The sequence below is a fragment of the Plectropomus leopardus genome, chromosome 12 (genome assembly GCF_008729295.1).
Source record: "Plectropomus leopardus isolate mb chromosome 12, YSFRI_Pleo_2.0, whole genome shotgun sequence".
NCBI classification, from domain to species: Eukaryota; Metazoa; Chordata; class Actinopteri; order Perciformes; family Serranidae; genus Plectropomus; species Plectropomus leopardus.
Genome location: NC_056474.1, coordinates 29,758,326 through 29,783,009, shown reverse-complemented (window position 1 = coordinate 29,783,009; position 24,684 = coordinate 29,758,326). Strand labels below are relative to the sequence as shown.

The window sequence follows — 24,684 nt, the reverse complement described above, 5'->3', positions numbered from 1 at the left end:
TGAGGAAAATATCACAATGAGCACCATGACAACAGATGCCGCACAAATTGCAAGAAATTATAAAAATGTAACAAGGAAATAACCATAAAATAGTAATAATAATAATAATAATAACCATTATTATTATTATTATTTATTATTATTATTATTATTATTATTTATTATTATTTATTATTTTATTATTATTACTATTATTATTATTATTATTATTTTTTTTGTTTTAATATTATTATTTTATTTTTGTAATATATCTCTGTTTATGTATGTATGTAATATTTGTCTTCTTTTTCTTTATTTTTGTGCAATTTTAAGTTTTTTCTTTAATTTTGCTGTTGTTTCCTCTTCAAATTTTAAAGTTATTAACTTGTTTTTATAATTGTTATTATCTTATTTTTTTTCTTATTTGATTAGATTCAAGTCATATCCTGGTTTACTTTTTTTAAAAACTTTGTTAGTTTAAGTAATTTCTTGTTAAATGGTTTATTGCCTTCTTTACATGTTTTTGAAAGAAATCAAGCCCATTTGTTCAGGTTTCAAAAGGTTTTAAAAAAGTAAACTGGTGTCTTTAATCGTATTTTCTCTCCGTCTCTCTTTAGTCTTACTCAGTGGGTGGTTTGGGCGACGAGGACTTCAACATCCCTCCCATCACCCCCCCCACCCTGCCGGACCACATGCTGCCCCCCCATCTCCCCCACGATTCCCGCTCTGGACCATACCACCCTCTGGACCCTCCCTCCAGCTCAGCTCCACACCACCCCTACCAGCTGCAGGGCATGGATCTGCCTGGCATGCCTGGGAGCCAAGATGGAGGTGCTTTGTTGAACCAGGATGGTGGCACGTTCAGTCCAGATAGCGGCCCGATGACCAGCACACTGTCTGTGGTGAGTGCAGAAATAATCATGTTGAAAACAATGCTGCTTTAGGAAAGAATGACAGCAAAATGGAAGTGACAGTATTCAGTCAAATCTGGAAGCTGGATTTGTACACATGACATTAGAAAACATGACCTTTTGTTTGCTAAACCGTTACTGAGGCAACTAAAGTTTAAATCTAGATCTGTCTAGATAGTTTTGGTGTGAGTTGCAGAGTGTTGGAGATATCGACTGTAAAGATGTCTGCCTTCTCTCGAATAAAATGAAACCAGACAGCAATTGGCTTGTGGTGCTCAAGGAACCAAAAAAAATACATATTACAGCTCAACAGCAATGTCTCTTTCCAGAAATCATGACCCAGCAGCTGCATTTATACAGCCTGTTCAAGGCGGGAGTATCACCCCGTTATTCTGCCCCACCGTTCTATGTAACATCCAATTATGAAACAGGGGGACAGAGTGGTCTCGCTTCTGAGCTGGGTGCAGCCGTAGTAACGGACCCAAGACAAAGTCTGTATCAAACATGAAGTCGGAAAGACATGACAATGTACGACAAGTGGTGTGATTCTTTGATGATGTGTTTACGTGTATGACCCACCGCAGGAGATTTATAGAGCAGCTAACAGCTGCTCTATAAATTGGCTTGTGGTGCTCAAGGCACCAAAAAAATACATATTACAGCTGCTCTATAAATTTAAAGAAGGAGAAGGGCGGTTGTGAATGTCTGCACACTGGGAAAACAATGAGATTCAGGAGCTTCTTACCCTCTGAGCAGAGGACGAGATCAGCCACCATATAACAGGGACGGTAAATGATTGTTATTGACACATTAATGCCATTGTTATAGTTTAGCAAGCGCTGCCATCGCATATATTGTATGTCAGGCAGACAGTCGTGTGTTAAACATCACGCCCATCATGCTTCTTTTGATTGCGGGATGCCATGATGCCGTGTCTAATCCCACGCTGGAGCAGAGTGATGCTGCCATCATTTGGTTCTGTGTAAACATGCAGGGGCGCTATAAAGGGGGACTTCTTTGGGGCCCTGTAGTGCCATCTCTGTGTAAAAGCAGCTAGTTACTCAAGATGATCCACAGAAACGTTTTGTGAGCAGTTTCATGGACAAACTTTTTTTCTAGACACTGACATTGCTGTATGGTTTTTTTTTGGTACTTCGAGCTCCACAAGCTGAGTGCCATCTAGTTCCATTAAACTGGAGAGAAGGCAGATACTCTGTAACACTTGGCGACTCCCACAAAAACAGTTTTGACTGATAAATCGCTCTCAAGCTAAGAGAGAACACATGTATTCTTGAATTTAGGGTGAACTGTCCCTTTAAAGGTCCTGCACACTCATAAAGATGTTTCTCTCTGATTAGACATTTTGTAGGCTGAAATAAAAGAGAGCTATGCATTACAAAAACTACCCAGAATTTATAAACATGCTAATATTCCTCTTTTCAAATATTCTTCCTACCTGAAAAGTCTTCATGGATTTACTAGTTGTGTATGATTGTCAATGTTTCAAGTATTTACCCTTTCTTGCAACCCCAAGCTTCCTGTTTTTCAATTACACCATTTTTTCACACATTAACTGAGAGTTGCCCAGTATAAAAGCCCCACCGTCTGAGGTCAAAGGTCAGCTGAAAGATGATACTGTAGTTCCAAACCTGTTAGAGGCACTGTATCTGGTAATATTTGGTTTTTTTAGAACACAGTGTGCACACAGATCACGGAGAGCAAACAAGTGCAGGATGTTGCAGGGGTGATTTTAGACGTTTCTCTGAAGGTTGGGATCACTGTGAAAACCATTGAAAGTGAGATGAATCAAAGCTGACCAGCTGCTGCTCCTTCACACTCACTGCACACTTTGAGCACTCACCTCACATTGTGCTCGATACTCTACAGACATATTTTAGGCCAGACTATCACTCGCTCACAGATTCTTTGACTTTAGCTAATGGAAGAAAGCTGAGGATCTGAGCGAGCGTTACGATGTGACATCCAGATGATATATTTTAACTATAGTCTTTCATATTTGATTCATTTAACTGTGTGGAAGGGGAATATTGCCCGGGGCAGTGTTATTTAAGTCATGGCAGCTGGTCAAAGTGACATTTTCCTCATATTTTAAGTCTTCATTTCACAGTAAAGTGAAAATCTTGCTTTTAGCTGTGATGTGGCTGACTGTGTCATACAGTAAAGAAATGAAAGCGCCACCTTCACAGACTCGTACTTACTTCAACTGTCATAGAAACCGAATGTTCAGGGGGGTGACAAAGGTTCAGATGTGTCGAAATCTGTAATAAAGATTTCTCTGCTTTTATTAAGAGTGAAACTTGTCACCTCCCACTCTTGATCTTTCTCTTTGTCTGTTGCCTCCATCTCCATATTAAATCTACCTGCCTGAACATGAAGCATCAGTTTGAAACCTCCCGATGAAGCTCTCAACCCCTCACTGTGGTTGAATTAGACCATAAAATACCACAAAAGGACAGTTTTCAATAATTTTTAATTAAATCCAGATTTTTTTTCTGTGATTGTGACTAACCTGTGTGTTAACTGTGTAACAGTGGAGGTAATTATTTCAGCGGCCTGAAGGGAAGAGCTTATTTTCCATCTCTGTCTGTCTCAGTCCTACCTTTTCTCTCTCTCCGTTTCTCTACCTCGCTTTTATATTCTCATACTAACATTCATTTACTGCCAGCCCATGAATGATGGTTGCCTAGCAACCGTGCCTGGCTCAGCCTAATCGGGGTTGGTGGGGGGCTCGAAAGATTCAAGTCAATGTGTGTGTGCATTATTCCAAGAAGAGGCAAGACTACTCAGTTGCAGCTAATATTGAGACTGCTCTTTTGTTTGTTTGAAGCAAATAGAAGAGCTGAGAAGTTTGCATGAGCAGTGTGAACGGATGAACAAAGGAAGGAGCACCACTCTGCAGAAATGCTAAATACATGGTTAGAAAATCCAAGGACAAATGCATTACAGTACAGTTTGGCATTCTGACTGTTTACTATGAGACAGCTGCTCTATGTTTTCTACCAAGTTTACAATCCATTGAATATCTCGTTTTGTTCGGACAATTTTGGCAGTAATCGCAGTCAGAGAGTTCAAGGATGACATTAGCAGTTTGCAGATTCTCAGTTTCTCAGTTCAGTTCTGTAGAGATATGTGTTAGTGTTTTACAGATGGGAATCACCCCAGAATACGTTAAAACACCATGTTTTATTAACAATGCAATGTTATTGGTATTTTAAACATTTTGAGATATGAGTATTGTGATATCATTTATTGCAATATATTGCAATGTATTACCTTTTTTTAGCTGTAAATTATGTCCCAAAAGGAAAACTGTGTAAGCATCTAATAAGATAAAGTTGTAGGGATAAAGTTTTTTACTTTAATAATTTTTATTGCAGCAAACTGTGTCTATTGGGATAAAAAAAACAAAGTTTTTTATTGTTTGAATAGGCTACTAAAAGTTTAATTTGTATTTGCAATATTAATAAGTTATATAATTTTAAAAATCTCTACTTGGCATCTTTGTACTGATAAAGTATTGCCTCACTAAAACATTGAAACATAGATACAATGTGATACAAGATTATATCCATATTGTAGCCAAAATAGTTTACTGTAATGATATTATTGTGATATCTGTTAAGATTTTGAAGAAAAAAATGCAATTGCCAAATTATTTTTTAACTTTGTTTATTGTGCATTTAGTCACTTTTCAGCAAATTACTTATAAATTTTGAGTGTAGGTGGAGAGATTCTGTAACCATAACTGTAGAAAATCGTACAAAAAGATTAATTACACTTAATACATACACCAAGTTTAATGGTGTTGAAGGAGGAACACAAAACAAGAACAGAAAGAAACTGATTTAAGAGAAGCTGAACAATAAACACAATATTATTGTGCATGTTATGCTTGTTATTAACAATAAATCAATATTTTTTTTTTTTTAAATATTATGGTCTTTGTCAACACCAGGATATTGAAACACCCATTCTGGAAACACCATTTTGGCAAATTTGTCAACCACAAAGATAACTCAACTTTCAGTCACCGTCCTAATCAGCGCTGCAGCAACTAATCCATTACTGGAAATTATTGGAAATTACTTGACCACTATTTTGATAATCCATTATTTGTTTGAATAGTTTTTGTACTAGTTGTTTTTCTTAGTATTACATTAGTAAAATGATGATCCTGGTGGTTGAACTGTTGTCTGGGCAAAATAAGACAGTGGTGTCACTTTGTGCTCAGGGATATTGTAATTGGCATTTTTCAGTGTTTTCTGAAGTTTTACAGACCAAATGATTCATCAAAAAAACAACAACAGCAGATTATAAAGTTTCTTTTTGAAAGTTTGGTTGATTTTCTCATAATTTCTGGAAAGACACATTGGTGTTGAGTTTTTCAAACGTACTTTTTTGGCTCTTTGAGTACCACAAGCTGAGTGCCATCTACTTCTGTTATATATATTGGAGAGAAGGTAGATATATATGATGTATGCAGCACTTGACGACTCACTCCAAGACTATTATGAGTGATAAATAACACAAAAAGAGGAAAAACATGTGCTTTTGATTCACGGGTGAACTGTCCCTCTAAGACTTGAATATCAATATATTTTAGTACTTAATCAAAGTTTGAAACTTTCCCACATTTGGTGTAATTATAACATTTTAGTTTTTGAAAAAAAACATTTGTAGTTTCTTGAGACTCCATGTTGCTGAGTCTGAGGCATTGTAACCACATGAAACCACACTTGCATCGTTGCAAATGATCAGCATAGTTTTTTATGGAAAGACACAAGAGCAAAAGTTGGAAATTTTAACATTTACAATTCCGTGACAGCTGGAGCAGATTCATATTTCTACTGCTGTATGTTACAGATTGAAATAGTGTCATCAACCACACCTCTGTGAAGATGTGAGTGCTCTGTGTATAGGCAGAGCTTTTTCCCCTCTCATGCCATGAGTCAGTCATTACTGGCCCTGGTTTCATCAGGGGTTCCCCCGCTGTTACTCTCCTCAGACAGAGTCGCAAATATTAGTCTGACTCCCCGCAAAGGAAAATAAGATTAATAATTGTTTTTCTCCATTGGTAATGCTTGTAGTGCCAAAAATTGCGATGTTACATTAGCACGTGGGTGTTGTTGTGTGACCTTGTGACCTGCTGTTCCTGTCAAGAGACGCTGCTGGTGATGTTTCCACCCAAACCACCGAAAACTTACTCTGCATTTTCCTTTAGTGCATTTAGATTTTGTATGCAAACATTTTTTATCATTCAAAGTGTCAATCAGTCATCCAAAGCCAGGTACTTTTATCATGTAATACGTGCATTCTTAATATAATATTTAACCCTTTGAACTCTGAGCAAATTGGTGCCATTTCTTTCAAAAGACATGGGGGAAAAAGGCATATTTACAAAACTGTTTTAAAAAAGCTAGGGAAAATGTCCAGGGGGAAAAACATGTATAATTATCATAATTACATATTTAAAATTCTGTTAATGAATTATTATCATTTTTAAGCACCTTTTTTCATTTACAGGTTATAGTTTATTTTATTTATGATTTTAACATTGTTTTTATTGAACTTGTGAGGTTTTGCAAACAATACAATAATTACAAGTAAAATAAAGGTTATTCTTCTATGTTTTGCTTTTTTTTTTTTTTTTACTGATTTTGGGGTATTGTTTGTTTAGGTTCTCATTGCCTTTCTCCCATGTTTTTGTAAGAAATCAAGATAATTTGCTTTGGTTTCACAGGGTTAATGTTAAAAAAAACAACAACAATAAAAAGTGTATTTCTAAAAAGTAAATATGTTTTAGTAGAAATGAAAATATTTTGAAATCTTTTTCTTATTAAACATTTCGTCCGTGGCTCAGCTTGTCCTCAGGTCATCAAACAAATCTTTATGCAAACAGATTTATGTACATGAAGTGAGCCATCAAAATAAATTTGACAAATAGTAAAATCTCTCTGGAGAATCATGACAGAAGAAAATGTTTTCACTATTATCTAATATGACATTTATTGAAGTCCCAACCCAACCAATGCCAAACCACAGCTATTATTTGTCTGCCTTTCTTCCAACGCAGACGTCAGTCTGAAACCTTTTCCCGTGTTCAAGAAATGTCACTCTGTGTTCTATCGAAACACCACAGCAGTATTTCAGAGGCTGCTGCCGGTAACCGAGTTCAGGTAATGTGTTCCCAAGGGGGGGCAAAGCACACCAGACCGCATCCGCTATTTATTCGAAGAGGAAACTTAACACACACATCATCAAGCGAGTCCTGTCTTCATATCTGTGGTTATAGGTGTCAAAGTTCCCGCACAGAGGGTGTGAGGAGGCATTTTTGTTTAGCTTTTGTTTTCCTGAGAAGTGGACAGAATATCACTGATTCCTGACTCACTGTAAGACTGCTGATGCCAGTACAGACTGAACCACTCAACACGGCGTGTGACAGAAGGGGCTCATGAGAAGGAAGGATTCAACAGCAAAATATGAACATTTTCTATAAGATGCCTTTCACTTTGTTTGATTGTATGGGAGATATTTGTTTTGAAAGACAATGAAACATCATGCATTCATAACACGGGTGTGATAGTCAACCAGTCTGCTCACTTTACACCCTGCAGGGCATCAGCTCTCAGACACATGACTGAGGACATGGATGCTTGGGTGCGTTCATTCTGCACCTGTAGACGTAATAATGTCTTCTCCAGATAAAACTTAGGAAGCAACTTGTGCCGAGTACAGCAAATGGAGTTCAGAATCTCTGTCATGTACTTACACGCGAGCAGGAATTGATGTTATGCGACTTCTGATCCCGTCTACTGTCTGACCTGTATTGCCTGTTGCCACGGTTACTATCAGATTTCATTATTAGTGAATCCTGGACCGCTGCACGCTGTACAAAAGCTGCCAAGCAAAAACAGACTCTTTAAGAGCGCAGCGAGGTCTGTTATATGAACATGTTATGCAGCTCGGATACTGTTTGGGCACACCTTCTGTTCACTCTAGTATGCAAGCTAAGTTACCAAACGGATGTAACAGCAAAGTACAAACTGTGGGGGTTTTTTTCTCCCTTTTTTTAAATTTACAATAAAGATAAGACACAAGCACATAAAAATAAAACAAACGTATCAAAACAACACAAATAATACTAGCAATAGCAGAAATCTCAGCCAGTAAAATTTACTAATTATGGTCTTCAACATACTTATTCAGTTAAAATTACGAGGCTGTGATACTAGACTTATACCAGACTTATAACTCTCAACCATTCTTCTTTCAGGTATATAGCTATCTGGAATCATTCCCTTACAAAAAACCTTGAGAGTACCTTTTAACACATGAGATAATTTCCCCAGAGGTAATATGGACATAAGCTTTATGTTCCACACCGTGATATCAGCGGGCTCTTCTTCTAACCATTTTTGTAAAATTGCAAGGCATGCCGCACATAAAGCAATTCTAAAAATGAACCTAAAGTCACGTTCATAGTTGGAGTCTGAACCCATCACAAAAATATGTGGATTTAATGTCATCTTAATTCCAAATATTTTCTTCATCTCACTTTGGACTGACGGCCAGAAACTTGCAATTTAAGGGCTCCACCACATATTTTGATGTAGCTCCAGGTTTCAAAGGGTTAAAGTGGACCTAAACCTAAAGGACCAAAGATGAAAAAAAAGTTCACCTTTGGCTTTGAGTGTCAGCTTTATTTACCACCAGAACTAATTTGTTCCTGCCTTTATAAAGTTGATATTGCATTAGTAACTTTGTTTGTCACCCGTATATTGAATTAGATGACAAAACATCAGGAAAAAGGTGGAATAATGGGAAGTCAGTGGACTGTTGATTTTGCAAGAAAACACACCCATCAAGCCATCAAACTCTAAATAAAACCTAAAACTTTCCTTCACGTACTAACTGTCATTACCACTTGTCGACTTTAGATGCAGCAGATGGTGAACTCGGACTCTCGCTTTACCAGCAGCCAGCAGCCAATTGAAGCTGCGCTGGGACCCAGGAGCCAATCAGGCATGAGCCAGCAGAGCCAGTTGTCCACCATCAACCAATCCCAGCTGGGACTGAGCGGGAACTCTGTTACCCACAATTCTCCTTCACCTCCAGGAAGTAAATCTGCCACGCCATCTCCCTCCAGCTCAGCACATGAGGATGACAACGATGAAGGACTCAGGGTAAAAAAAAAAACAACCCAGAAAACACACACATCTCCTGTTTCTATGTGTTACTGAGTCATATCTCACTGAACTCTGTGTGTGTGTGTGTGTGTGTGTGTGCGTGCGTGCGTGCGTGCGTGTGTGTGCGTGCGTGCGTGCGTGCGTGCGTGCGTGCGTGTGTGTGTGTGTGAGAGAGCGCAGGGGGACAGTGGTTATGTTAATGTTATGTGTCATAATAGACCCATTCTAAGATATGAAACATGCACTCTGCAACCACACTGACTGTTCATATTCTGGAGAAATGAAACCATCACTGCACTGCTGAATATTAACCAACTTTATCATTCCCATTGGTTATGTGGAGTAGAATGACTTGTATATGGGCAACATTGTTAGCATGTATGCAGGAAGTGCTTGCTTCACAAAGAATAGAATATAAAACAGACACCGCCTATACGTTTACATTAAACTCCTACACATCTAAACTATGCCTTCTATTATGCAGTTACACAACATGTAATATAAGCTGTACTTACATATATGTTTTAGTAACACCACCCACTAGCTATCTGTAGTTGTAAGCAAGCTCTATATTTGTATACATTTTTCAAACAGTGAGCATATTGTAATTTAAGTGACCTGAAAGAGCACTTAACATCTGTATGTCATTTTGGATCTGTTTTTAAGGAGGTCAACCCTTTGAAAGTCAGAGATTCCAGTCATCACTTGGAGATCCTCAGTCAACTGAGATTATTTCAGCTGGAGCAGTTGTTTTGTTTTCTGTGCAGTGTGCTTCTGGGAATGTTTTGGTCCCCAGATTTTGCTGCAGAGTGCTCATGTTATGTAACCTTTTTTTTTGACCATTTGTTTTTATTTATTTGACACAACTTGCAGGTATACATCAACCAATAACTGCTTTCAATATCACAAAACATAAATATCAGGGCAACAAAAGACAAGTTCCATTTAAAAAAAACAACAACAACATCGGACATAATAACAAATGACACACATATTTGACATTCTCTTAACAAACAAAATAGTTGAATAATAAATGTATGCATCATGTGATACAGCCCTACTATGATAGCAGAGACAGTAACAGCTACAGAGAAGTAAATAAACAAATAATAAACCTGCATCTTTCTAATGTTGCTTAACCCTTCCCCATGGGTCTTCAGGAGCACTATGAAGGGGCATGGGCACATGACTTTTCACAGATGAATTGCCAGATGTTTATTGTAAGGATTAGTGGCATTAATAGAAAAAAATATTGTTTGTCATGTTTGCTAAAAAGAAAAGTTATCTTGAAGGCCCAGATCTCACTACATCACATTACTGTTTGAAAAAGTGTTAGGTTACAGAAACATCCATCAGTCACCTGCTATGTTGTTGCTCTTCTGATTTTTTGTAAAAGAAAAATCCCTCTGTTAACAGAAATTAAAATCCATTGAGTTCTAGTAATATATAATGAAACTACATGTTTTGTTGGTTGACAGCTGGAGAACAGATTCTACCACATCTCACATCTCAGTCTTTACCTTCACAGTTAGCAAAGCCAGGCGTTTGCTGCACTGGTCGATTTTCCTGAGTAGTGAAACTTGCTTGATATCATGTTGTAAAAGGTCAAGAAATGCAATCTTTTATACTCGGATGTCATTTTGGGCTAACATGCCTTTTTAAGCTCCATTGCAAGCTGAGCTATAGTTCAGCTTGTGTTACATAGCTTTAAAACTTCAGTGGGCGGTGGAGGTAAACTAAGCTGCTAATACAGCACATTGGTAAGAAAAGCTGACAATACATTAGACACATTGCTCCCGTTACTAATGAAGGTAACAGGTTAGGAGATTGTTGATGCCTCTGATGTAGTTGTAGTAAATTAAAGGAAGGTCAACTTTTCAGTTTAATCAGAACAAATTTTGGAAACTTTATTTTATAGGTCACTAACTTCCTTATAATTTCTTGAAAGTTTTCTGATATTAACTATATAATTAAGTACTTATTTTGGGAAGAAACAGGGACAACGTGCTGGAGGCATCATGTTTTCTGGTTGTCCATCCGTATGTCCATATGTCCCATGTCCCCTTCTTATATATACGCCCTGAGGGATTTTTTTGTTAAATTTGGTACAAATGTCCACTTGGACTCAAAGATCAACTGATTACATTTGGTGGTCAAACATCAAGGGTCAAGGTCACTTTGATCTTGCATCTGTCTCATTCTCATGAACGGGCAAAGAATTTCATCTAATTTGGCGTAAACACTAACTTTGAGTCAAAGATTAACTAATTACAGTTTGGTAGCAAAAGATCAAGGTCACTGTGACATTGTCTGTCACATTCCTGTGAATGCAGTATTTAAAGAACACCCTAAGGGAATTGCTTCAAATTTGGCGCAAACATCTACTAGGACTCAAGAATGAACTGATCAGATTTCGGTGATCAAAAGTCAGAGGTCATTGTGACCTTTATCCCTCTCTATCTGTGAATATCTCAAGAAGGTCTTTGGGGAAGTCCCTAAAATTTTGCAGTAACATCCACTTGGACTCAAGAATGAATTGATTAAGATTTGGTGGTCAAAGGTCAAGGTCACTGTGACCTCACAAAACATGTTTTTGGCTATAACTTGAGAATTCAGATGCTAATTATAACAGGATTTCATACAGATGTATAAAAGGGTTAAAAAAATGACATTTTATATCATAAAGGTCAAGTTCAGTGTGACATCATAGCATTCTGCAGAAACCTTTTTCTGGCCATCACTCAGTGCCATACCTCAGGAACAGAAGAGGAGACATCTGGTCAGATACTGTATTGGTGATGCTTATCTTGGGTGTCCACATTGAAACTGCTGATTGTAGAGATCTTCTGTGCTGCTGGGGGGAAGATGTGTATGAAGCATCCATGTTTTCACACTCGTGGATGTTAACTGTGACTGCAGCTTGACTGGTGTGTCGAGCCATAAAACCACAAGGAAGTAAATCTAGTTTGTTATTAGCGATTGTTGATTTACAGAATCCATCACTCATAAAAATGATTGGAAACTTTATTCTTTATGTTTTTGACTCATATGCTTGGCCAGCTGCACATGTATAGTACTGAAAGTTAATCTTAGCATTAAAATTGGAATTCATTCATTGTTAATGAAGTGCACCAGTTGAGTACTGTCACTATTTTAATGGTAATTAGTGCCAAAAGACTTGGTTCATTTGAGAAAACATCCTATGAAATCATTATGGAAAGACTGTTACTTGATACGGTTTTTTTTTGTGCCTCTCTCTTGGTTGTTGTCAAAACACTTCTTTCAGATTAAGTACATGCATGTAACAGCACTGGTTTTGTATTCAGTTATGACTGCTTAGAATACAGTCACTTTTTGATGGTTTGGAAGCAGTCTAAGAGAGACTTGATCAGTTCTCAGACTGCTGAGGAGTTTCCCCATATTTGATCTCTGTGGTTGAGTCAAAGCTTGACATCAAACAAGACAAGGTTGAGTTCATCAAAGACACAAAAAGACGTGTGAATTGTTCATATTCTAAATGTCAATATACTCCCCAGCACTCATTTCACCATGCATGTTATTTCCATACCAATATTTTAGTTTTTATTGATTTTTATTACAGAATTAAACTTCATCCATCCCTCTGACCATCCAAATATTCTTCTTTAACATACCTGCCTATCTCCTACTCTAAGATGTCTGCAGGTCCTTAAAAGCTCTTGAAATGTCTCAAATTTGATTTTATAAATATTCGGCATTCAGAGGCATTCAATAGTGTTACAGTTGAATTTGCGAGGTCTTAACTGCCACAAAAACATTTTATCTAATGTCATTTATGCCTCTTTTGTGTAAAAGAATGGCCACCCCTCCAGATTTATAATTGAAATTTGAATGAAAGACTTGGGTAAAGCCTGATCTTTTTATCCTATTCTGATCTTTAAATAGCAGGTGTGTTTGTTGTAGGTACACTATATCACCCTGTAATTATTTGAGATGTAAAAATATCCTATTGCATTATATTGGGTGATTAAGGCCCCTCATGTGTCAGCTCACCACTCTAATCTCAGCTCCTTTTGCTCTGTTATTGTTTGAAGTCATAACTGAGAAAGTTTTAAATATTTTCCACTTGAGCCCCGCCCCACCATCACGGTTATATGCTGGTTCAGTGTGTTTGGGATGCCTATATAAGAGGGGAAAAAAACTCCTGTGGAGTTCACTTCCCATGTTGCGGCTCTATAACTTCAGAACTTAACTCAGAATAGCTTAGCATGAAAACTTTCCTCAAACAGGGATCAACATTAATGTCTTAGTAGTAATGCAGTTTATGTCCAACCATAACACTCCTTTGTTGTTGTGATTATAGGCATGATAATGTCTTAAGAATCATTTCTATTAAAATGATCATGAAACTATTCTCAATTTAGCATTTATTTATCTTTTAATTTGTTTTTGTAAATATGAGTTGAGCTCTTCTGTTTGAAAGTCAGCATCTCTGGTGTTGCAAATCTTTAAACCTACCACTAAACCTAATACTGGATTTTTACAAAACTGCACTTAGCTGCCAAACTTTAATTAACCTACCTTACTCTATTAGATGGCAAATGGATGGCACTTGCATAGTGGTTTTCTAGTTGCTCAACCACTCAAACCACTTACACACTACATGTCACATTTGCCCGTTCACACACTGGTGGCCAAGGCTACCGTACAAGGGGCCACCTGCCACTCAGTAACCATTCACACACACTCACACACTGATGGAACAGCTCGGGAGCAATTTGGGGTTCAGTATCTTCCAGAGGATACTTCGACATGCTGACTGGAAGAGCCAAAGCCGAATTGAACAACCTGCTCTACCTCTTACATAAAATGTACCTTCATACTTAACTGCCATAACTGAACAAGAAAAAGATGATTTGTTCATTATCAATCTTATAATTGGTAAAAAAAAAAAGTTCTTTAATAGGTCTGAAAAGCAATAAATTTAAGTGTCTGGTACCTTTAAGTCAGCCTGTACTTAACTTTTTTTTTCTCTTAGCTGGGTAGTGGGGGAGAGAAGAGGCCAGCCACAGTGGACATCTCCAAGAAACCCAAAACACCAAAGAAGAAGAAGCGAAAGGACCCAAATGAGCCAGTGAAGCCAGTGTCTGCCTACGCCTTGTTCTTCAGGGACACCCAAGCCAACATCAAGGCCCAGAACCCCAACGCCACCTTCGGGGAGGTGTCGAAGATCGTGGCCTCCATGTGGGACGGCCTGGGAGAGGAACAGAAACAGGTAGATTCAAAATCTTGAATTAAGCGTGTCCATGCTGCTAGCTCAGAACCACTAATGTAAAAAACAAATAATTATGACAAGAAATCAATAATCAGCACCATAGTAGTGACAGTCAAAGTAACCAGGACCAAAAAGTGTTTCTTCAGTTTTTCTGCTAAAGCTGATGTGATGTAACTGTAAAATTGATAGAAAATACTGGGTTTCTTGCTCATCCGTATGGTAGTAAGGCAAACATCTTTATAATGTGGGCCATATATCACATATACTTGATGGATCACGGCTTTTTCCCGTACAATATGTATAAAATGAGTATATCACAAACACTGAGTAAAAATTGGCACATTGTTTTTATAAGCTACTGGTGTTTTGGTTTTTTTTGCTCTGTCCTGCAGCTCTCCATCTCTCACAGACACAGACACAGACACACACACACACACAGCAGGGCTTTTGCAGAGCTCCAGACTGTGACTATTTAGTCACATATTGCAACCATGAAGCACTATTAAGCTTTGCAAGTTCCAGCTGTTAGATGGTTTCCAGCGTACAGAGAATAAATCATCATGTTTAACGGTGCTGCAGTAACAGTCTTAACTCAATGAGTGGTAGTGGCGGTAGTGTGAGTAGATAAGACATGTGTTTGTATTCGCAGGACCCCAGGCCGTGACGATTTAGTCACATTTTGTCACGGAGCACCAGTGTGACTTGAAAATATCAGTAATATATGAATCATATGGCTGTTAGTTTGTTGCCCGCTCACAGTGATTGAATTCTCACAGTTAAAGTCGCCGCAGTATCTGTTATCTGTAATCCAACATTCAAGTGTTGACCGGAAGCTTCAGGTCCACAGCAAAACTGAGCCAGACGAGACGAGGCAGGTCCTTCATAATAAAAGCCCCATAGGTCCCGCTTTGATTTATATAATTATAACAATACTTCCTGATAGGGGTCAACCTATATTGGTTTTTCAGGGCCAATACTGATTATTAGTAGTTATTGAGACCAAAAAACAATATTTAGAAATATGTATTGCCAATAAAAATGACAATCTTTCTGATAATATTTAGAATTTGCAATTTAACAAACTCCTACACAAAACTATATTTAAATTCCTTTAGCAAGTGTTTAATCAAAACTGGAAATTTCAACATCATATACAGCAAGTTCCCAACAATTTTTTTATAAAGTCAAGTGAAAATTTAAACAAAAAATGCATTAATAAAAATAGCTCTCTGAGGTTTTACAAAGTAAAAGTTACTCCCAAGCTGACACTTTCATTGCACTTTTTTAATTAATTAATTTTATCGGCGATCATTTAAATGAAGCGCAGATACAGATAATCGGCAAAATGCCAAATAAAGGCCCCAATAATCGGCCAGGCCAATAATCTATCAACCCCTACTTCCTGATTGAGTTTAATAAATTGCAATGTGTGAAGTCCCAACATTATAGCTAAGTCTAAATATGATGATGATGTGATATTACTCTCCGTGCTGCTCCTGTAACGCTGTAGTATTTGCTTTGAAGGACTCTCAATCTTATTTCCACCACCTTGACCGCCATTTATTCATGTGGAACTTCATATTTGTTTCCTGGTGTGTTAGTAAGGATGGAGATTATTTCTGAAGCGGTGCTGAGACACATATGTGTACGGACATAATTTTGGTATGATATGAAAAGGTGTTAGTATGGATGTAGCCTTGGTCTTGATTCTGAATTTTGGCAATGGCAGATGATGAAAGAAAAGAAAGAAATGACATGTTTATCATCTTCAGTTAAATGAGTGAGAGGGACAGCGAGCAGCTGAGCTTTCTTTGTGACAGGAAGCAACAGCTCCAGCAATTCCACAGTGACTACCAATCAGGACGGGGCTCCCAAAATTGCCAGAAGTGGCACGTCAAGTGAATTTTGAGAAGTTCAGTTTTAGAAAAGAGTTGCAGTGGATGCCTTGGGAATTCATTATTGTGGTTATGTGTTATTAGATAACTGTCAGCTGAGGGAAATGTAGCTCCACGAAAATTCTCACAGCATGTTGCTGCTCCTCCACAGCTGCAGTTCATACTGATTAACACAAAATGTTAGATTACAGATGATGAACTGCTAATTCAGTTGATTTGTAGAAATAATTTATCAAATGCTGGGAACTGTAAGAGAAGATGATGGACAAGTCAATTGTTTTTTATATTTCAGGTGTACAAGAAGAGGACAGAGACAGCTAAGAAGGAGTACCTGAAACAACTGGCTGCCTACAGAGCCAGTCTGGTCTCACGGGTACTACATGCACACGCGCGCGCGCGCACACACACACACACACACACACACACACACACAGAGTGATAATTCAAGTTCTTTGCATTTAACTCAATTCATTAATATTGCAACCAGCTAAAATTTCTCCCGCTTCCTTCAGTGTTTATTGTTGATGAGGTTTTCGCCAGGAGCCAAATTATCCAGAGGGTCTCTTCATCTCCAAAACAAACAAACCTGACCATTTAAACAGCGATAAACACTGATTCAAGCAGTTTCATGTTAGAAATCAGTGCAAGTCCACTGCTGTGTGGCATCTCACAGACGGGCTGCTCCCACACAACATGCTATTTCATGCTCACCTTTTTCTGATCCAGGTGTTTAGGAGGTTTTTACCTGCAGCTTAATTATCTGCGGAGGTCTCTCCCTTTTAAAAAACAAAAACAGAGCCGGTGATTTAAACTGAATAAAAAAAACAACAGAATAATTCAATTTCTAATGCTAATGTGAGGTCACCTTTTTTCCACAATAACATCAGATCCAAACATTCACGACATTCACATTCATATTACACAAAGGTGTCTTCCTCTCTAGAACAAACAGTGATTTGAACAGGTAGAAAACACTGAATAAAGCCGTCATAAAACACTCCTCACTGGGCTACTGTAGAAACATATGCAACAGGACAATCCCCAATAACTAGGACCCGCTCCCTATGTATATATAAACAGCTCATTCTTTTTTTTTCCTTTTTTTTACCTGTTAAAATAATTTTAAATAAAAAATTAATAACTATATTTAGAGAACTCTTTCACTTATGCAGACAGTTGTAATATACTGATATATTCACATTAAACACAAGCAGGCCTGCAGTATACCCACTCACAAAAAAAAGGAGGGGAGACCAATATATAAACAGCCCAGTCTAAGGTAATAAAAACACGACTCTTATTTTCAGGTGAAAATACACATAGAAAACAGACTTATCATATGATATTCCATTTCTGTCAGTATATCCCCTTAAATCTTACACAGTGGACCTTTAAAAGAGTAAATGGGTTAGTTTGAAACCTGCAGTCTGATTTTCTGATATATTTTTCTTGTTCTGCAGAGTTACAACGATCCATCTGAAATGAAGCCGCCCCACTCGTCCTCATCCTCCTCGTCCTCTACCTCAATGTTCACACCCAAACCTTCGGTGTACCCAGGTCACCCAGGCCAGCACCATTCCTCCAACTCCCTCACACACCCTCACACTCTCCCTTCCCACCAGCACCCGAGCATGTACATGCCGTACCCTCACCCATCACACCCTTCCCACGCCTCGAGCCCCGGCCTCAGCCCGCACCTGCCCCCCTCTCACACCCAGATCCACCCCCAGCTCCAGCCTCTGTCCTCAAGGGGGACCGTGCCACGGCCCAGCGTCCCCCACCAGGGAGCTCTGTCCCTCGGCAGCATGGCCGCGGCGTCCACCCCTCCTCTGCAGGTCAGCCCTCCTCTCCACAGCCAGGCACACCTGGGGGGGCTGCACAGTCCGCACCATCAGCACCAGCAGCTCAGCGGACACCCACTGGGAATGACGCACTCACCTGCCATCACACAGGTCAGTCACACACTGACACTGACATCTAGCACCTTTGTAAACTTTGTCTCGCTGTTTGTCGATCCTATTAAGTAAGATGGACATAAAGTCTTAAAAGATAAGTTTCATAAAATAACTCATGTCAAATTTAATTATATATCTTTGATACAAACATGCAGCCCAAAGTGCTTCACATAGCAAAACTGAAATAAGACTGACACAGTTTAACCCTTTGAAACCTGGATCAACGCCACTTTTCTTATGCTGCAGTCAGATGTCTTTCACAGGTATTTAAACCTTTGAACCCTGAACACATTGGTTTGATTTCTTTTGAAATTATGAGGAAAAAGACAATGAGCAACTTTGCCAGAAATGTCCCACAAATTAGCAGATCTAGCATATTTAGATATAAGCAGATCAAAAAAAAAACATTAGAGAAAAAGCTGGGGATGAATTTCCAGAAAACTGTTTTTATATATTAAAAATGACTCTGTATAATTATCATAACTTTTTCAAGTTTTATTGATTTGTATTTGTTTGCTTCTTACCAGGCAATTTTCTTCCACTTTTTACTCTTTATTTTTACTAAATTAATTTGTACTAATTACATTTTTTGGTCATTTTTCTTGAGTCAGTCATTGCCTTCTTCCCTTATTTTTGAAAGAAATCAAGACATCGTCCATGTCTCAAATGGTTAAGGGATAACACAAACGACTACACATAAAGGTTTACAATACTAGAAAATAAATAAAAAAAAACAAACAAAATTTTCATTTAAAAGCTATAGAATTAAAAGAAGAAACAAAAATAAGAAAAAAATATAAATAGGCTAAAACCAATGATCAAAACTTAAAAATGAAGACTGTAATGTTAGAAGGCCCATTGTAAGAGGTGGCCAAAGGTTACAGCTTACCCCACCTCAAGGCCAAGGGGGGGGTAGTAAAAGGGTCTAAGGTTAGACCATTAAATGGGCCTAAGTACAACAATTTATTTACTGTCTTTCATATATCACGACAATATAATCTTTTTTTTTTTATTTTTATTTAAACACATCTTAACTTGTCATTTGAGACCCCGCCCCCTGCTCTTATTGTGACAGGTCTGTTGATAGTCACTCTGTCCAGACAGGAGGAGGAAGACCTGTAGCTGTGATGTGAGAGTGTGTTGAGTCTGATGTGAGACATTATGGGAGTGAGAGCGTCTCCAAATAGCGAAAAATTTTGGGAGCTGGATCGCCACTCACTTTCACTTCCCATTTTATCCCTCTTTTTATGGAGCGCTTTTAAATCCCACTCTCCCATAATCCCCAATTCTCTCTCCTCCATTTTGCATATTTTCAGCCCAAAAAAAGATGAGAAAGAGCAAAACAAAAGAAAAAGTGAAGGAAAAAAGGAGAGGACACAGTGACAGAGCTTTAAACTTTTTTTCTCTCGGAGTGAAGAGTGAGAAATGAGGGGGGAAGGGAGAGAGAGAGAGGGAGCGAGAGACAAAAGAGGCAGATGGGGTCTTTGTGGAGGAGTGAAGGAGAAGAATTTGCTCAACAATGGATGAATAGGTGAGGTAGAGGAGGAGAGGGGGAGGAGAGGGGGGAGAACCCAACCACCTGCTGTCCTCCTCTTTCTCCTCTTTCACTCACAACACTCAGATTAACTTCCCTTTCAGCCTCTCTCTCTCTGTGTGTGTGTGTGTATGTGTGTGTGTGTCTGTCGCTCACACACACTGCTGCACTCTGCCACTGCACTCACTCAGTTTTCTCTCTGCCCATCTCTCTCTCCTCCCTCAACCATCTCATAGTAAGACATGCTCACCTCCTTTTCCTCCCCCTCTTCCTCCACTGCTTCCTCCTCTCCTCCTACCTTTTTTCATCTCCCCTTCACTCGTCCACAGCTCTCCTCCTCTTCCCCCCTCCAGATGATAAGACACTCAGAAGTCTATAATTAGCGCTGATGAACCTGTGACTGAAGTCTGTCTCCGTTTCACTTCACTAGCTTTCACTCATAGCCCCGTTCATCTCAGAGCATGTTACCAAAGCGCAGCTACAGGATGACTGAGAGAACCAGCAGCAGTCTGTGGACTCACTCAGAATGAAGGAGGATGTAAACAAGCCAACATAACTGTGACAGCATCTCATATTCAAAGCTGAGCCACGGCTCTGTGATGAACTTTGTACCCCCTGTTTCAAGGAAACATGACCTGTCAAAAATATAATTAAAAAAGGCTATTCAGATGAAGGCAGTGTCCCAGCGGCCATGAAAATCCTGGAAAATTTATAAAATTAGAAAAACTATTTTCCAGGCATGGAAATGGCATGACATTGACAAAATGTGGTTGGAGGTAGGTATGTGTGTGTGTGTGTGTGTGTGTGTGTGTGTGTGTGTGCGCGCACGCGTGTATGCGTACAAAATCTGTTCTTTTGGAAAAAAAAAAAAAAAACACCACTTGGCATGCGTACTACAGCTTTTTTGGTGGTTTGTGTGGATCCATGTACACAAGGATTGTTTTTACAATGTTATCATATGAATGCTGATTTTTTTTTAAACAGAAAGGAAAGACTTTTCTGTTTTTAGGTGGGCTGCTCTGGTAATCACGTGGCTTCATGTTGGCAGGGGATGCATCTGCATGGAGCTGACCAGCCACACGCTTTCTTCGCCTCTTCTCAGTGTGCTCAGCTGTTAACACACTGTGCACACAATAAATGATATGATTTCACTTGTTAATCAACAAGTTTTTTTGTTGTTGTTGTTTACCTCAGGGCTACCACCCCTCCCTTCAGTCTGACTACCAGCCAATGGGAGGAGGAATGATAAGTGGTGGACCAGTGATGTCATCATCCATGGACTACCATCAACTGGGTCGACACACGCCGAACCACCACCCATCTCTGGACTGGAGCACCGATTACCATGGCAACGGGTATGTTTGGGTGTTTTACTATTAGACGTTTTCAAAGAGCAGCTGAATCAAAAATATGTACAGGTGCAAGGCATAAATTATTTATCCCCATCTAATATTTAACCCTTAGGGACCGTTTGGTGCATTTTACGTGCTTTTCTTTCCTTTTTTTGATAATTTTGGCTGTGTTCATGCATATAGCATACATTTTTGCAAGATTGTGTATTTTTCTTTAATCTTGGAATTTCCAGCTCAGTTCCTACAATAAGTCTAAAATACACTGTGGAAACTAAAGTGTTACATTCAGACTGTTAAGTGCAAAAAATGAACCATTGAAACCCATTCAAATTGAGATTTTTGATCCTATAGCCGTCAAAGCATAAAAACATGCACTCTTTTATTTCTGGGTGTCATTCTGGGCCTTTGTCTTGAAATTAACCATTTTTACTATTTTCACTTGTCATTTTTTTTCTGTTTTTGGCATATGGAGAAAATATATGCTATTTCCATTAGGTGCACTGTCACAGTCAGTGTTGCTGCAAATCACTGACAAATGACAAAAAAAAATCTACTTGTAGTATATTGAAAATAATTCATTTTTTGTGTTGTTGTTTTTTTAATCTAAAAACATAGTGGCATCAAGACCAAAAACCTGGCATTTGAAGGGTTAAAATTCTGAAAATTAATGAATATTAGATATTTATGATTAGGACTGATGTTGATAACAAAATATGTAGAAAATAATGTTAATGTATAGTATTTTTAAAGCTGATTCAGAAAAGCACATTGTGTGTGCAGAGTGATAACAGTGTGTGCAATATTAAAGCAGGTCCTAAGGGTTAAAAATGGGTTAAATGCCCCCTCCCTTAATTTGTAAAACAAAAATATAGATTATAACAAACCTGCTATGCTACAACAGCCAACCACCCCCACCATCCGAAAAAAATAGCAAATGTCACCATAATCCTGAATAAACTCAACAAATTGCCATTATCTTTATTACCAGTGTTAGTATTTGTCTGTGGTGTTGCAGTACATCAGTAGAAGCTGATGCCCACCTTCAATCACTCTGTCTCTGTTTTAGTCTTTTCAGATGTTTTACAGAGTGGAAGACTAGAATGAACTATAACTAGGTGACTTGGAATATGAGACTAGCAACTAGCAGAGACTGTATCACTTTGGACTGAGATTTTTTCATTGTTATGAAAATGTAAATTTTATGCATATCTAATTGTATGCTTTAATGCTCATCTTCTTTCAGTGTTAGGCTACATTCCTGTCAATACACCAGCCAGCTAGCAAGCATACGTTTTAGCTAGAGAACCATACAGATTCCACCAGCTCTGTGTTAACTTTTTCATATTACTATTATCATATTGGGACCAACAGAGATCCTCTGGCAGATTTGATCCTCCTGTGTTGTCTCCGTGGCTACAGCCTTGCTCAGGTGTACTGAGTGACGTCACTGTTGGGTGTTAACAGGTGCAACAGAGCACATTTCTGAACACACCTTTAGAGATACTATGACCACTTAGCATTCCCTGGCTGTTTTTGTTATTGCTGCGACCTGAAACGCCTGATTTTATGGCAGCTTTTCTAAAAAAAATAAAAAATTACATACCAAACAAGCGGCAAACGGGTTGCATGTCAAACAGTGACAACATGGATAACCTTTCGGTGCTGTACATTTCACACACACTCTACACTTTACTCTTTAACTTGTTTACTTGTACATCTTGTTTTCTTTTCTTCCCTTCTTTTTCTTCTTCGTTTGTTTTTGCGGCCTTTCTTCTATGAATTAAAGCTGTTCAACTACCGGGTCAAAGCCCGGTGCAGGGACTATGAAGCATGCACAGAACGCTTAGGCCAGTTCAGGTCCGATTGAGGCGTATACTGTACATGAAAGAGCAAATCCAACCCCAACTGCATTATCTGGGTGTTTTACTCTGACTTCAAGAGATTTGACTGAGTATGATTTCAGTCAGGCTGTATGTTAAAAGTCCAGTTTTAGTCTGACTAACACAATAATTTGACTTTCTAACATCCTGCAGTGGTCTGCAGAGAGACAAACCTCTCTATCTGAGCTAATCTCAGGACAAAGTGACACCAAACTTCAACCAAGCCCTTCTACTGCCACACCATGGAACCTCGAACCTCATCTGAACCAGGACCCAGACCAGCCTCGTCCAACCACCGAGGACTCCACCTACACACCACCTACACTTGGGTTCAGCACTTCAAACAAAGGCCCAAGCAGGAGAACAATCTGCATATTACTACTACTATATATCTCTTCTAAGGGACATCAGGCCAGTGTTAAGAACAGGATGAAATTACTTTCTCCCAGTTTCTGCATGTGCCACAGCTGGTCTCACATCTGTTACTGGCTGCAGTTTATCTGCTGATCATTTCCAACGTAAGATGCATTCTGCTTTGAAGTGAAGTCGTGTTAACCAGCGAGGAGAGGTGGGCAGGTCCTGTGCTGTGAACAATGATAATAGGTGTATATACTCCAACCTCCCTCACAAAGGGATATTCTGTCTTAATTTCCCGTCTGCCCAAAACAAGTTCTAATCTCGTTCCTCATTTTGTAAAGATGGTGTTAACCGTCAGTTCCAAAAAGCTCTGAAGAGCGAGTGTAAATTGCTGTAACATAATAGTTTGAGCTGTCAATTTAAAGCCCATTGTTTTTTGTTTTTTATGTTCTTTGACCTCATAGTTGCTGTATCCTTCGACGCCCAAAGTCAAGAGAACGCAGCACACAAAACGATAGGTTGATAACCAAATACCACAAAATATGTCCCCTCGCTGGTCCCTTAATGATGGGAGTCTTTGATTTGATGCAGTATTGACTGAAGTCGCACACGCTGTCTGTAGAGACAGAACACGTACGCAGTAAAGTACCGACTGAGCTCACGCTGCTTCATTCAGCTTAAAGGGATAGTTTGGGTTTTTTGAAGTGGGGTTGTATGAGGTACTTATACATAGTCAGTGTATTGCATACAGAAGGTGCCAGTCACCATGCCCCCAGTGTTAAAGAGCAGGCAGGAGTATGAGGAAGCTTAGCAATGTACTGCTGTGGATGAGGTCAACAACAAAACGTATTTTACCTAAAAAAAAAAGTGCCACCTAAATATATCAATATCAGGCTGCTTGTCATCCCCTCTCACTGCCTTTCATGCTTAAGCTGTCCTGTATAATAAAGGCAGAAAGCCAATAAATGATCTTTAAACCCCCCCTAGGAACGTCAGGAACGTCTTTGCGCTTTTTAAAATAATCTGCATTTACAGAAAACATTGTGAGAACGATCCTGTTGTACACGCATTCACAAAAACAACTGAAAATTATTGTAGTGTGCATGCCAGTAGTTGGCGGTGTAACTTTGTAATGACACACCATAGAAGAAGACCATCTGCATGCGCAAATTACAGCGGTGACAAAACCATTCTCACAGGATCGGAGCATTGCCAGTTTACACGGCGACAGAAGGAGTCGCTTTTACAGAAGATTAGACTCTGGATCCTGGTTTCAAACGTTTTCAGGACCCCAAAACACCGTTGTCGTGTGAACGAAAGGCCAAACTGCAACAAAAGTTTAAAGTTTCATGCAAGAACC

The 24,684-nt window shown here is 38.8% G+C and overlaps 1 protein-coding gene across 1 annotated transcript in view; it reads left to right on the top strand.

Annotated features, from left to right (window-relative positions):
- tox (thymocyte selection-associated high mobility group box) overlaps positions 1–24,409 on the top strand; it is a 60,476-nt gene extending 36,067 nt beyond the window's left edge. The window contains exons 4-10 of the mRNA XM_042498475.1: positions 597–881; positions 8,849–9,094; positions 14,115–14,351; positions 16,539–16,619; positions 17,707–18,198; positions 20,930–21,090; positions 23,121–24,409. Coding sequence (XP_042354409.1) covers positions 597–881; positions 8,849–9,094; positions 14,115–14,351; positions 16,539–16,619; positions 17,707–18,198; positions 20,930–21,090; positions 23,121–23,157 — 1,539 coding nt within the window. The 3' untranslated portion in view covers positions 23,158–24,409. The remainder of the gene's footprint in view (positions 1–596; positions 882–8,848; positions 9,095–14,114; positions 14,352–16,538; positions 16,620–17,706; positions 18,199–20,929; positions 21,091–23,120) is intronic.
- The last annotated feature ends 275 nt before the right edge of the window (positions 24,410–24,684 follow it).